Source organism: Suricata suricatta, chromosome 5 (assembly GCF_006229205.1).
Source record: "Suricata suricatta isolate VVHF042 chromosome 5, meerkat_22Aug2017_6uvM2_HiC, whole genome shotgun sequence".
Taxonomy (NCBI): Eukaryota; Metazoa; Chordata; class Mammalia; order Carnivora; family Herpestidae; genus Suricata; species Suricata suricatta.
The window spans coordinates 5512433-5537827 of NC_043704.1; the positions used below are offsets into that span (position 1 = coordinate 5512433).

The window sequence follows — 25395 nt, forward strand, 5'->3', positions numbered from 1 at the left end:
GCTATGATGTTGGTGGGTCCTTTTCCCTGGAGACCTGACCCTGACCCTCTTTTTGGTTGATTGTCTCTGAGTCTGCAAACTGGCTTAGATTGGAAACTGGGCAAGGAATCTTGACTTATTATTGGGATGCTTGCCCTCAGCCTCTTGATTACCCACCTTGGGGTTCTTGCACAGATTTGTAGAGACCCTCGTACAGACGTGTTTGTCAAGGTTAGGATTTCTCACGCTCAGCACACATTGCCCCAGATAATTCTTGGTCGTGGGAGACCATTAAGAATATCGTAGGAAATTTAGCAGCAACCCTGGTCTCTACACATTGTCATAAGACTCTCCCTGACCCCATCTCACAAATATTTCCTCCTAGTTGTGACACCACAAAATGTCTGCAGACATTGCCAGTGTCCCCTGGGTGGGGGGGATCCCCTTGCTTCTCCCCTGAGAGCCACCAGTATAGACTGAGAAAGCCCTTGTTGGTGCCTTTCTACGCTGCATCTATAGATGCTATGCTCTATTAACATCTATCCACATAGTGCTCTGTGAGTCAAGCCCACTGGCTGCCCTCAGACCCTTACACTCATTTTGATTACTGCACCCACCTGCTTTCAAAGGTTGACTGTTGCCACCTGGCCTCCATTATTTTTGGATCCTATCATACCCGTTGCTATCAGGAAGCCTGGGTCTGTATTAGCCCTTAGCAGCAGTCCTGGCCTGAGTAGGATAGACACACTTGAGCTACTCACTGCTGTTGGAAGCACATGTCTTATTGCTTTGGTAAAGGTAAAGTCCTTACTGCATATTTATCTGGAACTATATGGTATACCCTTTCCCGCCTGCCCTCATCTCTGAGTCTTTTGATCCTCTCTCCCACTTTTTTCCCTGGCAGTTCTGGTATTTCTGGCTCGCTCAGTGTGAGCCACCACTTCTGCAAGGTTCCAAAGCTGTTTGAGCAGCTTATTGGAATCATCTCTTGGGGTCTTGCCTGAACGATAAGTGTTACATCATAGGAGAGTTTTCCCGTCTCAACAAACTTTCTCTTGTCCCCACCTCCGGCTTTCTGCCTCCATCCAACACTCAGTTCCCAGCCACATATGCATTTTCATCATGGCTTCTGCCAGTACCTGTTGGCCAAGCCCCAAAGCTCCTTTGGGTTCCTTCCTTCCAAGGCTCAACACTTGTGCCAGCTTATATTGTGACTTAACTCTGGTTATGAGACTGGCAGTCAGGAAGGCAGGTGGGGCTGGTCTGGCATAGGCATATACTGACTCGCAAGACAGAAGCCTTCATCATCTTCAAGCACCAAGGGCACTAGCCTTAGACAAGGAGGAGAAAGGCAGTGCTGTAGTCCCACAGTCATCAGAGGGACCTGGGAGCTCAAGACATTTACATGCATCTACCCACGACTCAGGATCTTTTCCCCTCCCATGGACCCTGACTTTGGCATAGATTAAGAACTTGCCTTCTCTGACATTTAACTACACTGTGGTTAGTCTTGGGCTTGCTCCTCTTTTTCTGCCTACAGGCATAAGACATGAGAATTTCTGTTTGCTGCTCGGGAAGCCCTGGGTTTCACACTCAGTCTTCATTTCCTGGTTAATCATTCTTGGCCTTGCCTTATTTTTCTCCATGGCCTTGACTTCCCCAGAAGCAGCCTTTTCCTTCATTGTCCTTAGAACTGTCTTTCCCACCTATTTCTGGAATGGCTCCCTGGGCAGAGGGGGATTTGGGCTGTGATCCAGACAGAACAAATGCCTCAGATGATCCAATGGGAAGCTGTGGAGTTGGAATGGACAACCCTGTAGAGCTGTCCAGAGTTGAGATAAGGGGCCAGGCATTTATTGGATGTGGAACTGACAGAACTGGATGTGGGTGGTCACCTGAATGACATGATGACCCTGAGTAAGCAGGGCCCTTTGGCTGAGAGCAGTCTCCCTGGGAGGACTGAGTCCAGGGCTGAGTCCATCGACAACACCCAGCACCCTGGGAGTAAGCACTTCCTTCTTAGGACTCTACTAGATCATCCTCTAGAGAGAACCTCAGCCATGGTCCAGATGTCTGAGTCTGCTCAGGCCACCATGACACAAGACCACACGCATTTATGTCTCTCAGTCCTGGAGGCTGGAAGTCCAAGATCAAGGTTCCAGCAGAGCTGGTTTCTTCTGACGTCTCTGTCCAAAGCTTGGAAACACTGCCTACTCCCCACCTCCTCACACAGCTTTTTCTCTGTGCACATGCGTCTTCAGTGTCTCCTTCTTTTTTTATAAAAACACCAGCCCCATTGGAGTAGGGCCCCACTCTTATAACCTCATTTAGCTTTAATTGTGTCATTAAAGACGCCATCCTACATATGGTGACATCAGGGGTTAGGTCTTCTAGATATGAATTTGGGGGGACACTATTCAACCTACAATGCCAGACAAGTGGGCTGGCTCTACAGAATCACTGATTTGAAATTTTGGGAAGAGTTGCTGAAGAGTGAATGGGAGGAGCTCAGCTGTGCAGGAAGTGCATGCAGGGAAAATGGTTGGAAACTCAACAAAGCACAATTCTGAGAGCCATCATGGCTGCTGGGAGCAGACAGCCTAACCAGCAGGGCACGAACAGCCTTCAGCGATGGGCGTCAGAGACGGGGGGTGGGGGGGGGCTCTTTGAATGCAAACACCATTGACCTTTTCATCAAAGAGGGAGCTGAGGAAGGTGACACATGGCTCTGTGGGCTCTCCAGGCAGACCTTATCCCCAGGACAGTCTTGGACCTTTAATTGAGCTAAAAGGGACTGCAGGTTATAAGATGACCTTTTCATCCATAAACAGGGAGTAATTTAAACCTGAAGAACAGTAGCGGCTTCTGGTGAGCCTGTAGCACTTGACATTGGAAGATGAGACAAGACAGGTACCCAGTACCATGGCAGACAGATCTGACCTGTCCGTGTCTGCCTCCCACACCATCCCCTTTTCTCTCCTTTTGCCTGATGACTTTTAAAGAAAAAGTGATCTCACAAAGTGCCAAGGCAGGAGGGAAATTGCATATGTAGTAAACATAAGTTGTTTCAGGAACGTGCGAGACATGGAGGGGGAGGGAGAGAGGAAGAGGGAGCTCTCGAGAATAAGGAATTTCCAATATCTCCAAGAGATAAAATGTACACATCTGTGATGCGGAGTGTGCAGTTAAGGGTGACAGAAGAGATGGGGAAACACTCTTGCTGGATGGGAAGAAAGGGGGTGGGCAGGACCCCAGCCTTGGGAGGCCACAGCCTAATATTTCTGCTCATCTATTTTTTAAATTTAAAAAAATTTATTTATATTTGGGATGCCTGGGTGACTCAGTTGGTTGAGTGACCAACTTTGGCTCAGGTCATGATCTCACAGTTTGTGGGTTCGAGCCCCACGTCAGGCTCTGTGCTGACAGCTTGGAGCCTGGAGCTGTGCTTCAGATTCTGTGTCTCCCTCTGTCTCTGCCCCTCCCCAACTTGTGCTCTCTCTCTCTCTCTCTCTCTCTCTATTGCTCAAAAATAAACAAGCATTAAAATTTTTTTTTAAGTTTATTTTTGAGAGAGAGAGGAAGAGAGACACAGAGCATGAGTGGGGGAGGGGCAGAGAGAGAAGACACAGAATCTGAAGCAGGTTCCAGGCTCTGAGCTGTTAGCATAGAGCCCAACACAGGGCTCAGATTCAGTAACTGAGAGATCATTGACCTGAGCCAAAGTTGATGCTTAACCAACTGAGCCACCCAGGTGCCCCTGAAAGAATTTTTTTTTTTTTACCACTTTAAAAAGGTGCTTTAGACAACAGGGATTTTTGAAATATCTTATTTTCTCATTCATTTTTTAAAAATGTTTTGTTTATTTTTGAGAGAGAGAGACAGAGTATAAGCAGAAGAGAGGCAGAGAGAGAGAGGGAGACACAGAATCTGAAGCAGGCTCCAGGCTCTGAGCTGTCAGCACAGAGTCTGATGTGAGTCTCGAACTCATGAACTGTGAGATCATGACCTGAGCCGAAGTTAGATGCTTAACCGACTGAGTCACTCAGGCACCCATCTTTTCTCATTTTTAAAAGAGAAAATTCTTACCTTGAAAGGTAAATCTTAATTTTATAGAGACAAGAGTTTTTATACATCCTCCACACTCAATGGCCTGTAGAAAGAAAGCTCACTTGTTTGGAAGTGGTTTTTTTTTTAAGTTTATTTCTTTATTTTGAGAGAAAGAGAGAGACAGAGAGAGTCACAGAGAGAGAGAGAGACAGAGACAGAGAGAAGAGTCACACACAGAGAGAGAGACAGAGAGAGACTCCCAAGTAGGCTCGGCACTGTGAGTATGGATTCTGACTTTGGGCTCGAACTCATGGAACCCTGAGATCACAGCTTGAGCTGAAATCGGGGGTCAGACATTTAATTGACTGAGCCACTCAGGTGCCCTATTTGGCAGTGGTTTGGAGAGCTCACTGCACACATGTGCAATGGGAGAGAGAAAGGACGGGATGGTCTCACCCTCTGTCAAGAGGCCTAAAGTCCAGGAGGGGAAAATCACAACTTGTGCAAGCCAGGACATGCCTCAATCAGTCTTTGGAATAGACAGATGTCTCCTGGAGAGGTCTGTAGAATTACGTTGCATGTCTACAACTGTAGATAGAACCAGAGTGACTTCCTGGCTCTGGACCACGTGGCATCCAGAGGTTGGCCAAGGGCTAGAATCTGCAAAGGAGATTAAAATTCAAGGCAACAGGAACCAAGGTTGGGTCCACCCTGTGGGCTGGGGAATGCTGAGCATTGGGGAGGAGGCTGCAGAGACACCCAGGGACTTCTGTTTGGGGGGCAGTAAAGGCAGAAGGGAGGGAGGGGTCCAGTCCCCAGTGGGGGGTCATGAAGCCTCCATCCTAGGAAGATGGCCATACTCTCCCTCGGTCCACTACCTCCACATTCAGGGAAGAAGCCTGCACTGTCCCCGTACGTAGTGCCTCACGAGGAGGTAGAGAAGGAAAGGCAGGAAAAGGAAGTGGGAGGTGGATTTTTTAAAAAGCCCCCATACCCCCTGAAACTGTACATAAATGATGCATTTGGTATAACAGTCTGATGAAAAGCCCCAGGTCATCAATATATAGTGGCCCTATAAATAACACCAAAGGAGGGTTTTGATAGATTGCTTGGTTCAAGTCTGCACCTTCAGGCAGGATCATGCTCCCAAGAAGATGAAAATAATCTATCCATATTATCTACTTTTAAAAATAAATTATAGAACCCCATGTCTGTATCTTAATTCAGCAAGGCTGAAGTATTCCCTGAGATCTAATATATGAAGCTGCAGATCCAATTCTTTTGAAGTTCTTTCAAAATTTATTTCTCAGCTCAATATATCTGTTGTATCTATTTTTGCTTAGGTTGGCAGATGCAAGATTTTAATATTTCTGTAGCGCCAGTGGAGGAGATGAGGCACTGAGGAATGGGGAGGCTTTGCCAAGGTCATGTGGAAAACCATCGCTCAAGTCAAGGACTCAAGTTCTCAGCTTCTGGTTCATGACTCCATCTACCATGTAATATAGTGCTTGGCTAATAGGAGTCATATGATAGGGCCACAGGAATTCTAAAAAGAGGCAGAGGGAAGAGGATAAGCAGAAGGCAGGAAGGAGCCTGGAAAATTTGGAAGGAGTGCGTGAGGTGTGTTTGTGTGATCACTGTTCTAAGCAATGATTCTCAAACTTGACTGCTTATTGGAACCACCTACCTGGAAAGGTTTACAGACCATCCACTTACCATCTTGTCCCTTGGGATTCCAAGATGAGCTCCAGGGAGTCTTTGCGATCCTTGGTCGGACAGCTGGTCTGTGGGGGCACCACTGCCCGAAGACACTGGATGGGGCCCCGAGCTGCAGTCGCAGGGCCCACCTGCTGGCGATGACAGAAGGAACAGTCGGTGCCCGAGTGCCTGTGCAGCTGGCCCCTGAGCAAACACGGAACTGGGACTCTGTGGGGCGCCCCCCAGGATGCATGGTGGGTAACCCACAGATCCTGGCTTCCCACAGGGGCTTCGTCCTCTCTCTATGGCCACTCTCAACCTCACTTGGTGTTTAAAACAGACAGCCCACGACCTATTGATCGGCGATAACTGTGTTATGAAAGGTATCCTGGGAAAAACACAGGCTACCTGGCGAACACTGATCTCACTCCCCTAAAGACCCTTCTACTCTTTCCCTAAAAGTCTTCTCCAGCACTTGCTATGGCACCTGTATTTGTTAGGGCCGCGTAACAAAGCGCCCCAGGCTGGGTGGTTTCAACAGAAATGTACTCTCTCATGTTCCTGGAGGCCGGAAGCTGGACGTCCAAGACCAAGGGTTGGTTTCTTCTCAGGCCTTCCCCTGGTTTGTAGATAGCCATCTTCCCACTGTCTTCACAGGGTCTTCCTTCTGTGATGGCTCAGTGTCCTAATCTCCTCTTCTTATATGGACACCCATCCTACTTGATTAGGGCCCACCCATGTGACCTCACTTTATCTTCTGTAACTCTTTTAAGACTCGATGTCTTTTATCTCTAAATACAGTCATATGCTGAGGTACTGGGGAGTTAGGGCTTCAATATATGAATGTTGGAGGGGACACAATTCAGCCTCTAGTGCCATCCATAGCCCTTATAACCTCCTGATTTGTTCGAAACAAGTTGTGCACCATCCTTGGCAAAGCCACAGCCCAGCCGGGCACCAGTTCTGTCTCCTCCCCTGGAAACGCCAGCAGCTCTTTACTGTTCCCCAAAGCTATATGTGCACCTGCGTCATGAGAAAATTCATGTCTGCACTATAACCAGGCCAGCAGAGCACTGGCTGGCTCTCTGTCTCCTCTATGTGTCCCCTCTGCCTGAGCATAGCCTACAAAACCACACAGGGGACCCCTTCAGGGTTGTCACTGGGAGGTCTCACTCCCCACCTCCAAGCACTGGGTGCTCAAAATCCGCAGCCAGACAGGCTTTCCCTAGGGAAGGCGTGGCTTTGCGGTTCATGCAGAGAAGTGAGCCTGTCCCTCTTCCTCTGGTCAGCGGCGCCTCGGCAGCCCCATCCTCCTCTGTCTCCCACTCCCAACCACTGGGGAGCCCTAAAGGCATCCCGTTTGGACCCTCCCATGTGGGAAACTCAGGACTTGAGGAGGGGGAAGGGGGAGGGAAAGAACGAGGAAGAGGCTGTCAGAATGTGCTGGCAGGCAGCTCCTTTGTTCGTAAAAGATTCGTGCCATTGGGATATACAAATATGTGTACAGTAAAACCTTGGATTGCGAGTAAGACGTTCTGCGAGGGTTCCGCAGACGAGCAGTCATTTCTAATACATTTTAACTTGATGAGTGAGGTCTTGCAATATGAGTCGTAAGTGACGCCGAACGTCACATGATCACAACCGAGCCAATGGTTCTTGAAATTCGCTTTGATATACGAATGCTTTGGATGACAAGCGTGTTTCCAGAATGAATCATGCGCACCAACCAAGGTTTTGCTGTATGTATGTTCCATTTCTGTTTCTCTGAAATAAGGGTTATTATAACGAATGTACATTTCTTCCCATTGAAGGGGGACTTTCCGTAGACATATCCCCATACAAAGTGGTTGTAAATTCAGATTGGCTCCCGCAAGCCTCAGGAGTGTTGTGCTTCTTGCTGCTTCTATTTGTGGTCACTCACGTTTGTGTGGTAGATCCACGGGCTCTGAGTCCAGGCTCCTGGCCTCAGCCTCTGCAGGCAGCCTGGATCCGCTGGTACCCACTGGGGATGCACGGCTTTTCTCTCACTCACTGCGGTGGACCTGAGAAGGGAGCTGAAAGGAGAGGCTTCCATGGTGTTGGCCAGATAGAAGCCAATGGAGGGAATCAGAGGTGGGCCCGAGCTTAGTGTTAGTTCATAATACAGCTACTGACAGAGTCTCCCCATGTCAGGTGACAGGTGAGGTCCCCGGGGGGCATCTGAGGACTCTAATAACTACCAGTTTCTCGTGTATTTACCCACACGGTAGCTGTCACTTGGATATGCTTGTGTCTCTTTGAAGAGTTACTAGTCATCATTTGGAGTATCTGCCATGACGGGCATCACAGTCCGAGAACCCCGCTAGAACCCTGGGGCCGAGCTGGAGCTGACAAGTTGCAGGAGGGTGTCCTGACCAGTCTTGGGCCAAGGAGACAGGGAGGGGCACGTACCTCATTGCCTGCATTGGCCATAGCCCCGGTTGTGAAAGTCAAGGCTTCACTTGGGTGCCGTGAAGCCTCTTCAGGATTCCACAAGTCCAGGCAGAAGGGCTGACCCTCTTTACAGAGAGGCTGGACCGGCTGCAGTGGTGAAATCTTTAGCACATTCCAGCGTCCAGCCCGCATCTCCCTCCGGACGTTGGTGAAGTTATGACAACACAGATAAGGCTGGAGACGTCTTCTCTTGCCACCGCCTCACTCTCCACATTGATGTCCCGATGCTGCCATTACCTCTTGCGAAGGGAGGAGGTATACAGGCAGCCTGGGAGATTTGGAACATGTTCCCCTGGAAGTCTGGGATCTGTGCCACAGAGAAGAGGGGAAGCAGAGGCTCCTGGGACAACAAGGGGTTAGAGAGCGAGCCGCGGGCTGGTGTTCCCAGAACTGCCCTTCCTCGCAGAAACAAACGTTCTTTTCACTGACATCGAAAACGTATTTTCCACGAATCTCAATCCTGTACCCTTGAATTAGTAAACAATGGCAAACCAGTGATGATCTCTGTACCTCTGACTTTGACCTTAAAAAAAAAATCCAGCTCTCTTCCCCCCCTTCCTCTCCCTTAGGTCCCTTAGGTTTCTCCTATTAGACCTGTGAGTGCAAACGTATGGTATCCAGGGAGAGTGAGGGACACAAACCATGAGAGACTATTGAATACTGAAAACAAACCACGGACTGAAGGGGGAGGGGGAGGGAGGGAGGGGGTGATGGTCATGGTGGGGGGCACTTGTGGGGAAGAAGCACTGGGTGTTATATGGAAACCAATTTGACAATAAACTGTTAAATTAAAAAAAAAAAAAAACCCAGCAGCTCTTTCTTTCACCCGTGGCAGAAATTAGGAGCCGAGACCCGCTCACTTCTCGCCTGGCTCCACTAGGTGGCCCCGTGCGCTCTCGGATGCCCGCACGGCGAGCAGACAGGTGAAGGAATCTCATTGGCTTGCGGGAGGCATGATGCCACCGGGCAGCCCTTTTTAAGAGAAAAGCCAGGACCGGTGGAAGAGCGACCCCCGAGCAGCGTTCCGGGTGCAGAGCACGGTGCCGAGCGCAGGACCCCGCGGCCGCCGCGTTCCAGCAGCATGAGCGAGGTGAGTGGCCCTCGCCCTGGACGGCCTGGCCCGGGGCCAGCGGCGAGCCGGCCACAGCTGGTCCCGCAGACGGAGGGGTCTCCGAGGGGGCGGGGGGGGGGGGGAGAAGAGCCAGTAGCTCAGCCCCACGGCTGCTGCCTTGGTTCGCACCGCAGGGGCAGCCAGGTTGGTTAAGTTTGCAACTTTTCAAAATTCACCTTCAGAGAAAAGGGGTGAATTGTTTGCTTCTGATTGAATCGTGACTTTGGGAAGTGCTTTGGGCTGGACGCCTCGGGAGAGGAGGCCGATGGTCTCAGCCTCTCCGGAGGTTTGCTCGGCTTCCCGCCCGTCCTCACGTGTTTGCTTGGAGGAGAGGTTTCAGGAGAGTGGCAGGCGGGCCGGTTGGTGACAGCCAGCCCTGGGAGAGACCGGGGGAAGGACTGACCGGCTGGGCCGTGCAAACTACATCTGCAGTTGGGCAGAGCACCCGAGAAGGAGGCTGATCGCTGGAAGCATGAAAAATCTGTGCGTGTAGGGACGGGGCTCCAGGACCCGAGAGACTTTGACCCAAGAGCAGCTGCGGTCTTCGGTTACAAGTCCCTTCTCTGAATATGTTTATGTCGAAGGGATTTTGTTGGGGGCAAACGGATAGCTCACTTTATTTTAAAAAGACCATGTTCTCTTTCTTTCTTTTGAATGAGGCAGGTTTGGGGTTGTACAAACCACCTAATTCAGCTTAGTGACGGAGACAAGTCCATTTTCATTTCCTTCTGGTCAGCACTCCAGTAATTACTTTTAAAGACCTTTTATCTTCTCTGTCTTTTTATTTTCTTTTTGACAGATGGGTGATCCTTTTTTGGGAAGTCTAGAGTAAAATTAACGACTTCAGAAATAAGATGCGTCTTCACTGCGTTTGTCTCTCCGATGGGTGACTTTTGACATACACATGACAGGAAGATGGAGGAGGCAAGGCATAGACGGTTTAGGAATGGGGTTTGGGACGGAGCCAAGCGCTCGACTGAGGAAGGGGGCAAGTGTGGAGGAAGACGGGGGGGGGGCTGCAAGCCCCTCAGCCCCAGATGAAGCTGGGGGCGCTCCAGTAACGCCAGTGCACCTCACTTTTGCCTGTTTCCTCAACCCCCAGCTTGGTGTCTAGCGCTCACTTGTGTTACCTTATTTGCCTCCTCAAATCCTGTGAGGTAGGTGCTAGTATTTATTCCCAATTGACGGATGAGGAAACTGAGACACAGAGAAGTTCAAGGTCAGCTGGCTCAAAGTCGGCGGCTAGTGAAGGGCAGGACTTTGGCCATATTGCTGGGCAGCCAGCCGCCGGGTGGATCTCTGCGCACAGGGTGTTCTCTGAGCACTGGGAGCCCCCGAAGGAGCAGGAGGAGGGTGGGGGGTGAGGAAGAGGAGGCCGGGACCTGGCCCAGGCCTGCATGCCCTGCAAACTCCCAGTGGACTCCACGAGACTTCGGAAGCTTCTACCCTGTGTCCGTCTCTGTGCTCATGACCAGAAGCCATGGCTGGCCGTGGGGAGTGGGTTTCCCAGGGGAGGAGCCAGAAAACAAAACAGCACTGGGGGGCCTTCTTCGATAGTTAGCTACTCGGGCTCTTCTGAGGTCGTGGTGTTCCCGCTGGGGCCCCTTGGGCCGTCACCCCATCTTCCGTTGAGGCTGATGCTGGGCATCGTGCACACGAGCCTTCCCGAATGCCTCGGCTCAGTGGTGATTACCTTCCTGTGGGTCCCCAGGGAGAGAGCCAACGTCCCACAGCTCAGCCCATGATTAGGGTCACAGCCTTATTTCTACCGAACATAAAATTAGGGCAGCTTTGCGGCTGCGCCCCGCCCCCACCTCATTCCATCCACCAACTTAGCGGCCCACTGCAGGGGCTTCCTTCAGTGTCATAAAACCCCGCGAGGGACACATCTGGCCCCTTTGCTCCCCTGTGCTCCCACAACACCCCTTCCAGCTCCTTCTGCGTTTCTCCCTTAGGTGCCTCTTGCACCTCGTCCCCCCTCTGTTATGTGCAGCCCTGGTCCTCTGGCCACCAGCTGGGTGACCAGCTCTCTGTCTGATCCCCGAGTCTGCGGGGTGTGTGTCCCTCAGAGAGTGGGGATTGGTCTTTTCACTAAAACTTAAATCTGCTTAAAACATTTAATAAAGTCGAACAGATGCTTCTTTCTGGGTAGAGAACTGAATGTCCCCCCAGCCCGAAGCTTTTCCCTGGTCGGATGAATTCCGTGTGGCTTGTTGTTTCAACGGGTCTCAGGCCGGGATTGATTTCAGGTGACCGTTTACTTACTCATGTGACTAATTGCCTCAGAGGGCCGAAGCCATGGATTTTGTCAGACTTTCCTCTGACTTTGGGATTTGCTGGAGCCTGGTGGGCTAAGAGTGGCTGCTCCAGCTGCCAGGGCTTGGTGCCCACTGTGGAAATCCCCGAGCTCACAGCGGCCCCACTGGGCCGTGCAGGGGCTGCGCTGGCCCGAGAGGCCTCCAAAGGGCCAAGTGCTTCCTGGATGGGCCTTTCCTCTCCAGGTCTTCTCCTTGAGGGGGAAGACGGTGAGAGGTGGGGACTTGGGGACAGAGCCTGGAGCCGGCTGTCAGCTGGATGACTCCATGACCCAGCATCTTCTCTATCCCCTATGGCAATGCTTGGTGGGGGAACGAGAGATGGAGGAGAGCAGCTCCAGTGTAGCAAGGGGAGTCGAGTCCAAATTTAGGGCACCGAGAGAGTGGAGGAGGTCTGTGGGGGTGTCTAATTGGCATTTCAGTATTAAAGTATGTCAGATGGGCCTGGAGGTAATTTAGCAGGAATCGAAATGCAGGTTAAGGTGTATTAACTGGATCAAAAATCCTAACCACCAAGGGCAAAGTTTACAAAGTCATTCTCCTCTCTCTCTGACTGGACCCCTACACAGGGGGAGAAAGAGTTTTCCTTTGTTGACCAAATATGGGTCCCTTGAACACTAACGGTCAGTCCCATTTTCTCATCCAAATGTGCGTTTTTAAGTTGCTTTTCAAGTTTTTAAAATTTTTATGTATTTTTGAGACAGAGAGGGAGAGAGAGAGAGAGAGAGAGAGAGCGAGCAGGGGGCAGAGACACACACACACACACACACACACACACACACACACAGAATCCAAAGTAGGCTCCAGGCTCTGAGCTGTCAACACAGAGCCTGATGCGGGGCTCAAACCCACAAACCAAGAGATTATGACCTGAGCCAAAGTTGGATGCTTAACCGACTGAGCCACCCAGGTGCCCCTTAAGTTGCTTTTCAAAAGCACTTATTTAGGAGATCCAGGAGCAAGCTTTTCATGCAATGAAGGCATACATTTGGAGAATCAGTCTTAAAAATGACACCCACCCTCACCCTATTTTTGACGGAGTGGGGGGGTTCTGTTGCATAATGTATCAGTTGACAGCTATTAATTAGACCTAAGACCCCTTTGGGAAAACATCCTCCTAAACGTCACCACTCTTTCCTTGCATCGGCTTGGATGGGGTGTTGCAGCTCGGCGCCAGGGTTCTGAGTCTTTCTTCCCTCCAGACGTTGCCCACAAAAGGACAGGGGCTGTCAGAGGCATGGAGGGAGCACGCTGAGGACATTTAAGGGCAAATCTTTAGACCCACATGCCCGTCATTAGCACAGAATCAGGAGCCACTGCCTACACGTTAAATCTCTAAAGAAAGAAGAGAAGAGTGAACCACGCTGGAGAGGGATCTGCAAGGGGAGGGTCTGCCCACTTAAATCTTGACGTGGGGGCATAGAAAGGAAAAGATTATTTTTTTTTCTAAAGAAACCATCGCTTGGGGCTTACTAGGTAGCCGTCGTGATAATCCACTGCTAAGATAAATAGTAGGAAACATCACGAAAATGAAAATTGTCATCGTGTGTGTGTCTTATGATGTCACGGTAAATGGCGCAGACGCAGGTGGACAGAGGAGCAGGCTTCCAGACCACTGTGGGGGGTAGACCAGTTACACACAGGTTCTGAGCGGAACTGTGTAAAATGTGGATTTTACAACTGGCCCCAAAGGCCTGGAAACGGCAGGCCAAATGACAGTTCTATTTCTTCTATAGTTTTAACCTCTTTTGGGGATGTCCCAGTGGCAGAGACACAGGACGATCCAGCAGGATGCACGTGGTTTTTCTGGATCACTCTGAGATAGCACTCTCTCTCCTCTCACTGGGGACGGTGGGTCTAGAAGACCCCGCTTCCAACTTGGGTTCCAAATTCAACTTTCCTGCGATGGGAAGAGGTCACAGTTCAGCCTGGGAATGTGTTTGCTGGGCTGCTGGTTGTCATGGATTGCCATAGACTCTGTTTCCCCGACCCTGCATCTTGTCATCGAATGGTGTGTGGTTAAGAAGTCTCACTGTTTTTCTCTTTTGAATTCTAAGAATGACAGGATGCAAGATGTATTTTTTCTTTTTTGGGGGAAAGAAAAATTGAGTCAATGACTCACAACTGATTTTATTAAGCATTTAGTTGAATAGTGTGATCAAGATGAAAAGGAAATATGGGGTTTTGTCATGGAAAGTGCCTTGAATTTCTGATGAATACGTTCTCTGCATTTTTAAAAAATTATAATTTCTGCCTCTGTGCTTCATTAGAGGTGTTGTTATAGGTGGAAGGCATTCACACTTCTGTCTCAGTGAACTGTGTGCCCTGTACTATTTGAACACCTGAACAATATCCCGAGCCCAAGCCGGGGCTTTTCATTAATTTAGAATGGTTTTCTAGAAATGGGTTCTCACTGGGGGGAAAGAAGGACTTGAGGGGATGCATATGCATAGATTTATGTGATATTTGGCTGGTAGCTTTATAAAACACAGCATTAACGCTCATCCTGGTGTTGTCTTGGTCTGTTCTGGCTGCTCCTATCATAGAGTGAAAGGCTTATACAGCACAGAAATTTATTGCTCACCGCCCTGAAGGCTGGGAGTCCAAGATCAGGGAGCAGCATGGTCGGTGACAACCCTCTTCTTGGTTCCTAGGTAGCCATCTCTTTTCTGTGTCCTCACTTGGTGGAAGAGGGGACAGGGAGCTCCCTGGGGTTTCTTTTCATGAGGCATAAGTCTCATTCCCACTCATGACCTGATCACCTCTCAAAGACCCCACCTCATCGTGCCTTCGCCTTGGGGGTTAGGATTTCAGCACATGAGTTTTGAAGAAAACAAACACCCAGACCATAGCAAGTATTGTGGTTGCCTTTTATTTATCAGCATTATCCCACCCAGTCTGTGAACTTCCTGGGGACCAGAACCGTTTGACATGGTTCACAAGACCAGGTTCCTGGTCTCGCACTTGGTAACGTTCCCTTATTCGATTAATGAATGTATTTCGGGATATGGGTTTATCAGTTAATGTGACCAACAGACCAGACACCCTCTTTTCTAAATGTTGAGATTTGTGGTCCTGATAGGTTTGGAGAAGAAGAGTTCTTTCTATCTTTTGTTTTTTACCCTTGGTTTGAAAGCTGGGTTTGCCATTGAAATCCTCTTAAGTTGGAAGTGGATACATTGTCATATATACAAAATAAATGCATTTACAGCAGGCAGAACAATGAGGGCAACTGGAGAGAGTCTGGACAAAAAGAACTCTTGACATTTGGAAAAATGTCAAGGAAAACAGGGACGCTGAGGGAGGGACAGAGAATTCTAATATCCTATAGCTAGCTGGGGGTCGTCTCCACTGGGACCTTTTCACTTCCAATAAGCTCTATGAAATTCAAACAAAAGGAGCTTCAGCCAGAGAAGCAGAGCCTGTGAATGCCCTGCAAAGCTGTTGGCAGTATTGAAATAGAAAACCAATTTGGCTGTGCTTACAGGGGGATAAGAGAGAGCCCGAGCAGATCTTTACGAAGATTCATGCCGAATCACGGTCGTCCAGACTACGGATCCTGGCACACTGCTGAAGGCAAAATACACTTTGTGTCCAGGAAGCACATCGCATATTCGAATATTTTAATTCTTATTTAAAATCAGCCATTGATATTTCTATTAATTATCCAAGTGTTTTAATTCTAGCTGCATATTTAAATATTTTATATTGATTTATATGTGAAATAGGAAGATGTGACCATTCCTACGCAAAAGGAGATGGATTTCCGTGTCTTCCCTGGGAAGTTAGGCACAGAGCTGTCCCACAGGCTGTGCCTCTATCTTCCTGTCATCCCGAGGTATCAGCTGTTTACCATTCTTCGTCCACCTTTGGAATGAAGTGAGGTATAAGTAATGAGAGGTACAGGTGCCTTTCGGGAATGGATACGAGAATGTTTTACAGATAACTGTTTTGTGCTATAAGCCAGACAAGCCTGCCACACCCACCAGTGGCCCAGACCTATAAATCTGGCATCCATTTCCGGAACAATTCCGTGTAAGTTCAGGCATCAATCTGCTTGAATATTGTTTTCTGTCTTGCAAATAGCCCGAAATCTATGCGGCAGAATCTCATTGAATTGCTTCTCATTCCACTTGTGAAAGGGAAATGCCTGGCCACGTTTATAACGTTGCCGGTGGAAAAATTAATCACCCACTAAATGTCATTATTTTATATTTTACTCTTAAACTGCCACCTTATAAATAAAAAGAAGACAAATTAGAATCATAAAGCAGGTAGGTAATTATCCACAAATTGAAAACTCCCTTGCAGAACATCTAAGGGGAAAGGAGCCAAAAAGTGTGGATTGATAGAATTATCGCAGTGAGGCGATTTTCATACCACAGGGGAAACTAGAATAGAGAGTGGGAGAATCCTCTTCCCCATTTTGAGGATCATCATGGGCTTTACCAAGAAGGAAATATCTCAGGTCGTCCATACCTCAATCCTTCACTCAATGGTCTGGAATGGCTTTGGAGTGTTAGTTTTTAAATATTTGTTTAAGACTATTTGATAGCTATTTGATAGCTGAGGTTGGACCCGGCTTGGCTGGAGATTATGCTTTTCCTGCCATCAAAATCCAAAACTGGAGGAGTGTCGTGACAAAAGAAATGGTTATCTGTCCTTATAACGCCCCACCTGTGGCTTGGCTAAGGTTCTAACAAAGGGATTAGGTATTTTAATTTTATGCAACGCCTGGAAAGAGGACCCTGCAGGTTAACAATACTCATCAACTTTTGTCTCTCCCAAAACAAAACAGTTAAAATGGGACAAGGAAATGTGTTCTCTCTTTTTTCCCCAAGATCTTCTTCTTTAGTTAATATACTTTTATGTCCATCAAGTGCTAAGTCCCACTATTTAAAAATTAAGAAATTATGCCTGTTATTATTATTTTTAAACATTTCCGAAAGATTTTTAAGTTTTAAGTAATCTCTATACCCAACGTGGGGCTCAAACTTACAACTCCAAGATCACGGGTTGTATGCAGTACCGGGGGTAGAGGTAATCAAGTTCCAGTGAGGTCCCTAGGATGGGCCCTAATTCAGTATGACTGAGGGCCCTGTAAAAAGGGGAATGTGCGGGCGCCCGGGGGGCTCAGTAGATTAAGCGGCTGACATTGGGTCAGGTCATGATCTCAGAGTTCATGGGTTCAAGCCCCACATTGGGCTCAGAGCCTGGAGTCTGCTTTGGATTCTGTGTCTTCCTCTCTCTCTGCCCCTCCCCTGCTCAAGCTGTCTCTCTCTCTCTCTCTCTCTCTCAAAAATAAACATTAAGAAATTAATTAATTAATTAACAAATTCTTTTAAAAAAAAGAGTTGTATGCACTACCAACTGAGCTAGCCAGGCTCCTCCTACCTGTTTTTAAATGGAAGATTCTTGTATATATAGTTTCCGTATTAAGTAACATCACTCTTTCATTAGGAATTATTAGAAAAAATCGCACTTTTCTTTCCCTGAGCCTGGCCAAATGGCAAAGTATACCTGGGCTTTTCTTTTTCACATTTCCTGACACCTGTCTGATATACTGAGAGATCCCCCAAAGCCATGAATTTGGCAACGGTTACGGTGCTTCTTTTTGAGCCTAACTTGATGGCTGTGGTTTAGAAGTGCTGGTTGGCCGAGCAGCGTTGGTGGTATAGTGGGGAGCATAGAAGTGATGGTTGGCGCTCATGAAGATATTCTAGAATTAATATAGCAAGATTAGTTCACATTTCCATTGTTTCCTTCTTGCTTTGCTGACAATGTTAATATTCTTTTCAATCTGTGAAATTTTATGCAGGAACTTTATGGGGGTAAAAAAATACATGTCATAAAATTTACCACCTTACCCATTTTAAGTGTATAATTCAGTAGTGTGTTTTTTTTTATTATAAAATAGACCTCCAGAACTGTTTCATCTTGTAAAACTGAAATTCCATTCCTATTCAACAGCACGTCCCCTCTCCTACCCCCTTCTCCTCGGTGGCCACTTTTCTACTTCCTGTGTCTATGCATCTGACTCCTCTAGGGATCTTACAGATGTGGAACCACACAGGATCTCTCCTTTTGTGCCTGGCTGATTATACTCAGCATAAGTCCCTCCAGGTTCATCCGTGTTGTGGAGTTTGACTATGCAACATCTTTTTTAAAAGCAGTTTTTTAAGTTTACTTATTTATTTTGAGAGAGAGAGAGAGCACGTGAGCCCGAGCAGGAGAGGGGCAGAGAGAATCCCCAGCAGACTCCACACTGTTAGTGTAGAGTCTGATGCGGGGCTCAATCTCACAAAATGTGACATCATGACCTGAGTAGAGACGAAGAGTCGGATACTTAACTGACTGAGTGACCCACGTGCCCCTATGTGAGACTTGTTAAAAGTCATTTACTACTCAATGGGGAGATTAGTTCAGTGAAAGGTAGATTACATAATCTATAAATCCTCCTCCCGGAGCTCAAGGAGCTGCAGTGCTGCACGTGGTGGTATTTTGAGAGCAAGCCAAGAGTCATGGGACTCTCGTTCTTCACTGTTCACCAAGTGACAATGTGGGTGCCAATCCTGAGAGGAGCTATTGATAAAAACCTAGTTTCTTCCTTTTTGACCTTCGATTCTAAGCAGATATAAAGACAAATGTTAAAGCTTTCTTCACCATGCAGGTGGGAATTAAGCACCTTATGGCCCCAGAGATGCCATTCTTGGCTGCAGTCCATCAGTGGCGCCCCCTGGGGTGGTGCTGGGCACGACTTGTGCAGCAGAACATGGCGGCCCTGCCCTTTCCTGGGGTGTAGTCACCCTGCTTAAAAACTACTGACCTAGAGAAATACCGTCATTTCTGTGATCCTACTTAGAATTCAGAGAATTAGAGGAGACCATATATGTCATTTCATTCAAAGGAGTCATTTTCCAATAGGGAACTGAGTGCCCAAAGGCAAATTTTGTTCAAAACCACAGAGCTTCTTGAGGAGAAGCCAGCATAGGCTTCACTTACACATTTCCCATCCTATTAAATTTCTCATTTTCTGTCATACCCTGGACACAACCCAATTTCTTTTACACCTGCCCCAATTCCATTTAGGCCTTGAACATGAAATATATGAAAAACAATATTGTCCTGGATTTTTTTTCCCATTAGTCTTCAGTGAAAAAAGAGCCCCTACAGAAATCTTAACAAAGTCATTATTTCCTCCCCCAGGTCTTCCACTTTATTTCTAGAGGTTCAAGTGTGCACTCTGAGCCTCCCCGCAGCCCCTCATGCCCATAACACAAGGAGAGATTGGTAAATGTTGGCACACTGCTGCTGTGAAAAGTCCCTCATGGAGATTTCTGTTGACAAAATCATTTTCTGCCTCACCTGGAAGTTTCCTTGACTTTGACTTTACACCAGTCACCTTCATCACCTTGCCTTACCCCCCATGGTCCTGGGTAAGAAAGGGCATTCTGAATCCCTCCCCCCTCAAAAAAAAATCTTAAAAAACCTTTCTTCAGGAAATGGCAGCCCTTCCTATGGTCAGAACCACTGCATGTGTCATCAGTAATCACATATTTGGTCAACCACATTTCCTTCCACCTTCTAGATTATGAAATTTAAAAGGACAGAGGCTGTGTCTTCCACACTTTTCCACTCCCCAGTACGTGCCATTCAACCTATGTTGATGGGGAATCCATTGCATGCTGTACATTGTGCTGGGTGAATGAATGAGATGTTGATGAGGGGCTAGCCAGGGGGACAGAATCACGTAAAATTAACTAGCCTACGGTCTACTCACTGCATAAACTGATTGCCAAGGCAGCACTGACTAAAGCCATTGTGGAGGCTTAGGAAGGAGGAGAAGGATGTGTTCAGATAAACCTTCCCTGTGGAGTCCACGCTTCCAGAAGGAGGATCTACATACATATTGATTAAGGAACAACCACTGTGGCTAATGGTTAGTCTTCAAAGTCATGAAGTTTAGAACCACATAGGGATGTGGCAATCTTCAAGTCCAATGAACAGATAAGTATCTAGGATGATGCTATAGTTGATTTCTACCTCTTACCTCCTGATATAAATTGCTATACATGTGTCAGACATTTTCCTACCCTTAGGAAGATGAAAATACCCAGTGAATATTTGGGTTCTGTTAAATTGTGACATCTCCCTTTAAAAGTGCTAAGTGAGTAAAATCTGTTTAGTCCATTGGAAGAAGAGGACTCGTGTATGGTCAAGAAGACTTTCAGAATTGTGCATACCATTTTATTTTAAAAGGTCCAGGTTCTACCTGTGAGCAATGCTGAAATGACTTCAGACATGCCTGTAGCCTACCTCCTGTGCGAGGATCAGCGTTTGTCCAGAGTGAAGGATCATTGCACACCTAATGCCTCAGAGCCCCTGGTGGCGTAATTTCTTCTCTTTGGAGTTTGTTCAAGGCATGGGCTCATCCCTATATTTATAACTCCATTCTCACATATGCATAAGTCCTGTCAAAATATAGAGATAATACAGTGCCACATCGCAAATATTATTTCTGGCAACATTCTATACCTCAGTCATGTGGGCTATTTTACCTCCTCTGGAAGATAACTTCTTAAAATAGAGGTAGCAATTTGTCAAGTCTTCCACCAAATACCTTGGGCATGTTTATTGTTATTTTTCCATCTAGATTTAATCCTTCCCATCTTTAAGACAGATTCATTTCAGGGGCACAGTTTAGTGAATTTCCCTGCCATCATTTAAAAAAAATTTTTTTTTCTGCGTTCTTGCTGAAAGCCAGGTTGGCTGAAATCCATGAGAGAGCTCCCTGACAGTTGAATTTCAGATGAGGATTTTGAATTTTTGCACAATCGTAAAGGCAGCGCCTTGTAACTTTAGGGTTACAAGCAGTGCCCTCAGGGGACCCCACTTTTGGCTCCTCTGTCCCTTTTGTATTTTAGATGAAGAAGGGACTGAAGAGTCAAGCAGATCCTCTCAGGAATGAGGCGATGTAAAGACCAGAAGCAGCTCTATCATTGTTTGCTCCCACCCCAATTTCGGAGAAGCCTCTTTTGAGGGGATGGTAGCTCAGGCAACGCTGGAAAGTAATGGGGGAGCCTGCGGGGCAGGGCAGTGACACATCTGTTTTCAGTATTCAATAGTCTCTCAGGTTTTGCATCCCTCTCTCTCCTCAACTCTCTTTCTTGAGGCCCAGTGAAAGAAATGTGGGGCTCCATGGTAGACGTTATTAAGAATTTTTAGACCGGGGGCTCCTGGGTGGCTCAGTTGTTAAGCATCTGACTCTCGGTTTCAAGCCATGATCTCACAGTCTGTGGGTTCAAGCCCTGTGCTGGGCTCTGTGCTAAGAGTGCAAAACCTGCTTGGGATTCTGTCTCCCCTTCTCTCTCTGCTCCTCTCTTGCTCATCTCTCTCTCTCTCTTTCTCTCTCAGAATAAATAATCACACTCCAAAAAATTTTTCAGGACTGTGATGACAGAGCTTGGGGCCTTTCTGAGCTGGAAGTCCTATGTGACTGCATGGGTCCATGGCCATGAGGCTGGCCCTGGACGAGGCTGGGGGCTGCCTGATTCCTTTTTGGTGGGGAGAGAGGGGGAGAGAAGGGGCATGCACGCTAATGAAATATGTTATCCCTTTGCAATGTCAGGGGCTATATATATATAAATTTTTTTTTGTTTTTTCCCTCACCAAGAGGAGGTTTTCAGAATGGCCATGCCTGACCACAGATGCAATCGGCTTGAGGGTCTTCCCTCTGAATGAGATGGACCACTGAGGCTGGCTGTAAGGAAACCCACCTAACAGCATGCTTGGATAAGAAATCAGATGATTTCTGACCTGACCCTGCAGGTCTGCTGTGAGGCGGGAGTAACAAAAGTGATTAATAAGCACACGCTTTGTGACCATATAAATGCTAAAGGATGACCTGAATGTGAAAAATTCCATTCCAACCGTCTTCACCAAGTGTGGGTTGTTGATTCAGATGACCATTTCCAGCTTGCTCCTATGCTCCTGACTTCTTTCCTGGGGGGGGGTCCGTGTCAAGGGACATGAGGCTTGTTCAATTAAAGAAAGATTTCGTGCTTGGGAAGTAAAGGGTTCTTATTCCGGCAGGAGCCTCAGTCAGGATGTGCAGGTGTGAAGCCGTGTGGTGGCCTGAGTGCCAGCCATTCCCACCAGCCCTGTCCCAGGAATGCGACCTTGACCTAAATTATAGCTGAGTTTGTTTCCCAGAAGATTACGTGGGTCTGGATTTTATGGGAATTTAAAAATAAGAGAGGGAGTGAACACCCACCATGAAGGAGGCAGGGCGTGAGGCTGTTGGGAGGCGGTGCTGGTGGTGCTGGTGGCGGTATGTGCGCGTTCTGTTTCCAGCGGGGAGTTGCTAGAATTTTCACCCCCTCAGGGTGCAGCTGATCAAAAACCCCGGGACATCTCCATCCGGTCTACTAATCTGTTTCAGTTCACTCCCCGGGCCGCGAGAGCTGATTTATGACAAAGCAGTCCCCTTTCTTCCCGAAGTATACAACCTCAGACTTGTACGTGTTCTGAAGCTATTTTCGTTTTAGTGGAGTGGGGGGAAAAGCAGGCTGCTTCTTTATTACCAAAAAAGAAAGCCTCCAGCTCTGAAGCCTCGAAACACCCCCTCCCCCTCCTCCATCCGGGAGATGCGAACTGGGGAGTACCGGGGGCTAGGTTAGTATCTGTGCTTCCTCTCAGAGTCAGTGCACGACACAGCTTTAGCCTCCGTAGGAGGAGTGCACGTGGAAGAGGCCATGACACTAGTTAAATGTGTGAAAAGGAAATCAAGACCCCTGGACAGAGGAGATTACAGAGTCAGAGCTGCCTACACTGCCGTCTGCAAGCCCCATTGTCACAGGTGTGGGAAAGGTGTCTGCGGGTGAGGTGTCAGCGTGGACTGAACACCGACCGCATGGTGGCTCGCAGGGTCCCCGACAATCATGCAAAGTGTCCCCAGAACCTGTCCGTGCCTTTTCACACATGGAGTTTTGTGTGATGTGGTGGATTTCCACAATTAGGAGAGTCAGGAAGCACGATTCCTGCTCTGCCACCAGACGGAACGAGGCACAAAATATCTGTGCCGTTGATGGCAAAGAAGCCATCAGAGTCAAGTCTCCCATCTTTGGAGGCAATATTTTCCCCTCTACACAGGCAGTTGAAGCGGCCGGTGTGCAGACTTCCCAACCATATGCCTCCCTTCAAACCCCATCCTCCTCCACTTAGGGGCTGCAAATCCTAGGGCGTGTCACTAAACCTTTCTCTCAGGGTCTCAGGCTGTGTATCCATCAGATTGGAATGACCATCCCGTCCACTTGTCGTGACAGAAGGTGTCACGCTGATGCTTTGCAGAGACACAGCCTGCTGCCTTAGTGCAGAAACAAAACAAAACAAAACAAAACAAAACAAAAACCCTAACTGGCTTCTCTAGGTTAACCGTGGATTTGGCTTACATTCTTTTCTGTTTTGTTCACTTGCTGAGGATGATGAGCGCAGCAGTAGAACGTGATCCGGTCAACCATGGGGGAGTTGGCCGGAGTCCGGCTCCAGCAGGTCCAGGGCTCCCTGAAGGATGGACAGTGTCGGTGAGAGAGAGCGGGAGAGCCACAGGTTTTTTTCTGCTCACCAGGCAGGCATCTCTGCACTGACCGAGGGTCAGCTTTATTTATGGAAAAAATGTACGGGGCCAGCACAGAAGTGGCAATTGCTTTAGACAATGATTTCTGATGACAAATTCTTTGGTATGTAAAAATTTCCCAGAACATAGATTGGTAGAAGACTCGTGCATAATCTTTATCAATAGTAATTGATGTAGGTGACTTAGATGCTTATCACATGGGGAAGGAAGGTCTCTTCAGCATTCAAATACAAGGCAATGTTTTTAGCATAGCAAAGGCTGAAGTTAGGAAGTAAAACAGGTTTCTCAGGAAACGTAATATTTGCTCCCATAAACACAAAAGAAGAAATTCCTATAAGTTCCTTCACAAGGTGCAATCAGCATTTTAGGGCCAGAATAAGGGGACAGGTCACTCCTGATACCAGTCAACAAGGCGCCTTGTTATAACAATAATTGAGTGGGGGGTGGACATCAGTCACCATCTGATGGCGGGAGGCCCCCACCTTGTGAACCTGCCTTACCTCACCAGGAGTTTTTCTCGACTTTAGTGAGTTCAGAAAATGGCTTCCAGCAAGAGCCATGTGGCCGTGGTGAGTGACCATTTGGCATCCGGGATGGGTGGCTCTTTAGGGGTTACAAGGACAAGATTCTCCTGGCCATGGTGGCATTCCATTTGGCCGTGCTCTGGCCCTCATTCAATTATACCCAGCACTCAGTTCTACCAGCCGGACTGGGGAAAGGAGGCAGGAATGAAATGCTGGTGTTATGGCTGAAAGCCAAGTAAAGAGGTCTTTCTCTGCGGCCTCTGTAGTCTGGGGGAACGTGGCTTTTCTGGACTCAAGGCAGCTTCTCTGGCCTTTGAAATATAAAAGTGTCCTAAAAATAACATGACTATGGGAGGGATGGGCAGGCTTGGTGTCTTCACGCTGGTGTGCCGTAGGTTTCATTTAGTTCTAGAAAACTGGCTCTCCTTATTGGTTTTTCCCCCTCATCATCTGTGTAAAGGTCGATTTGTCCTTTACTGAGTTAGTTTATAGGCATATCTCTGTTTCTGCCTTTATATTTATCTTTTATTGGCAGCACCGCACCTTTCTTCTTTCTCTTGGCGTTGGGCTGACCGGCCGTAGCTCCGGGATGGGGAGAGAAAGCTAATCTCTTCTGTTTTTTTCTGCTCTGCTTGGATCTGGTATCTTCCGTGTATGCTGTGAGAAGTCATGAGTGCTTGGGCACCTGTGTGTTTGTCTAAGAGCCTACTCTTGCCTTTTGTGTCAATCACAGCAGCCACCGTAGAAAGCACTGCCCTTTACCCCCATGACCTGTATCTTGAGGGTGTTCTAAGGAACTGGCCCCACGTCAGGAGGGCAGAGAAGGAACATTCCTCTGGGTGCAGTTCAGATGTGGAAGGTGGATGATGACCTCCACCTTCACGGATCATTCTGGCACCTTGCAGATCTGTGGGGCCAATGGAGGGGGCTGGGTATTGGCTCATGCTTCCTTTCCAACTTCAGCCATGTGGGGACTCTGCCAACGGGTCAGCCCCCACACACTGCCCCCGGGCCACTGGGTTCTCCCTGCTTCCTTCGGTCACCACTCTACTCCCCTCCCACCCTTCTCTTTCTAGAAAAAATACAAATTTTCATTTGTATCAATGCACAAAACACATCCACACTGTGATTAGAGGTCCAGGAAACTTTGACTGAAATTAATATTAGCTAACAGGTAGAGACTACATCCTTTATGAAAAAAAAATCACAAATCCTAATATTCTCTCTTTAGATTCTCATGATAGCCATAGGAGCTATAGGTTTAATTTAATTTAATTTAACTTAATTTAATTTAATTTAATTTAATCCTTTGTGGAGAAGAAACAGAGCAGATGAAGAAGCCAAGATGATGCCTTTAGTACCTTAGCTTATTGCAAATTGAACAAAGCAGAGAGGAAGGAAGCAGACTTCTTTAGAGACCTGACTTCCCATTCTGTTGCCATCTAATTCCTTTCAGGGAGCAGATCCATGCCCTGAGCCTATTTTCATCCCTGAAATTCTCACGGCCTGATGAAGCAGGTGTGTTGCTGCCCCAGCTTTTTAGAAGCAGAAACTGAGGCCCAGAGAAGTCAAGTGACCTGCACAGGGTCACACAGCTGCTAAGTGGCAGGGCTG

The 25395-nt window shown here is 47.8% G+C and overlaps 1 protein-coding gene across 1 annotated transcript in view; it reads left to right on the top strand.

Moving 5' to 3' along the window:
• The first annotated feature begins 9170 nt into the window (after positions 1–9170).
• The window catches only part of PCP4 (Purkinje cell protein 4), a 56746-nt gene continuing 40521 nt past the window's right edge, over positions 9171–25395 (top strand). Inside the window, exon 1 of the mRNA XM_029940631.1 lies at positions 9171–9286. Coding sequence (XP_029796491.1) covers positions 9278–9286 — 9 coding nt within the window. The 5' untranslated portion in view covers positions 9171–9277. The remainder of the gene's footprint in view (positions 9287–25395) is intronic.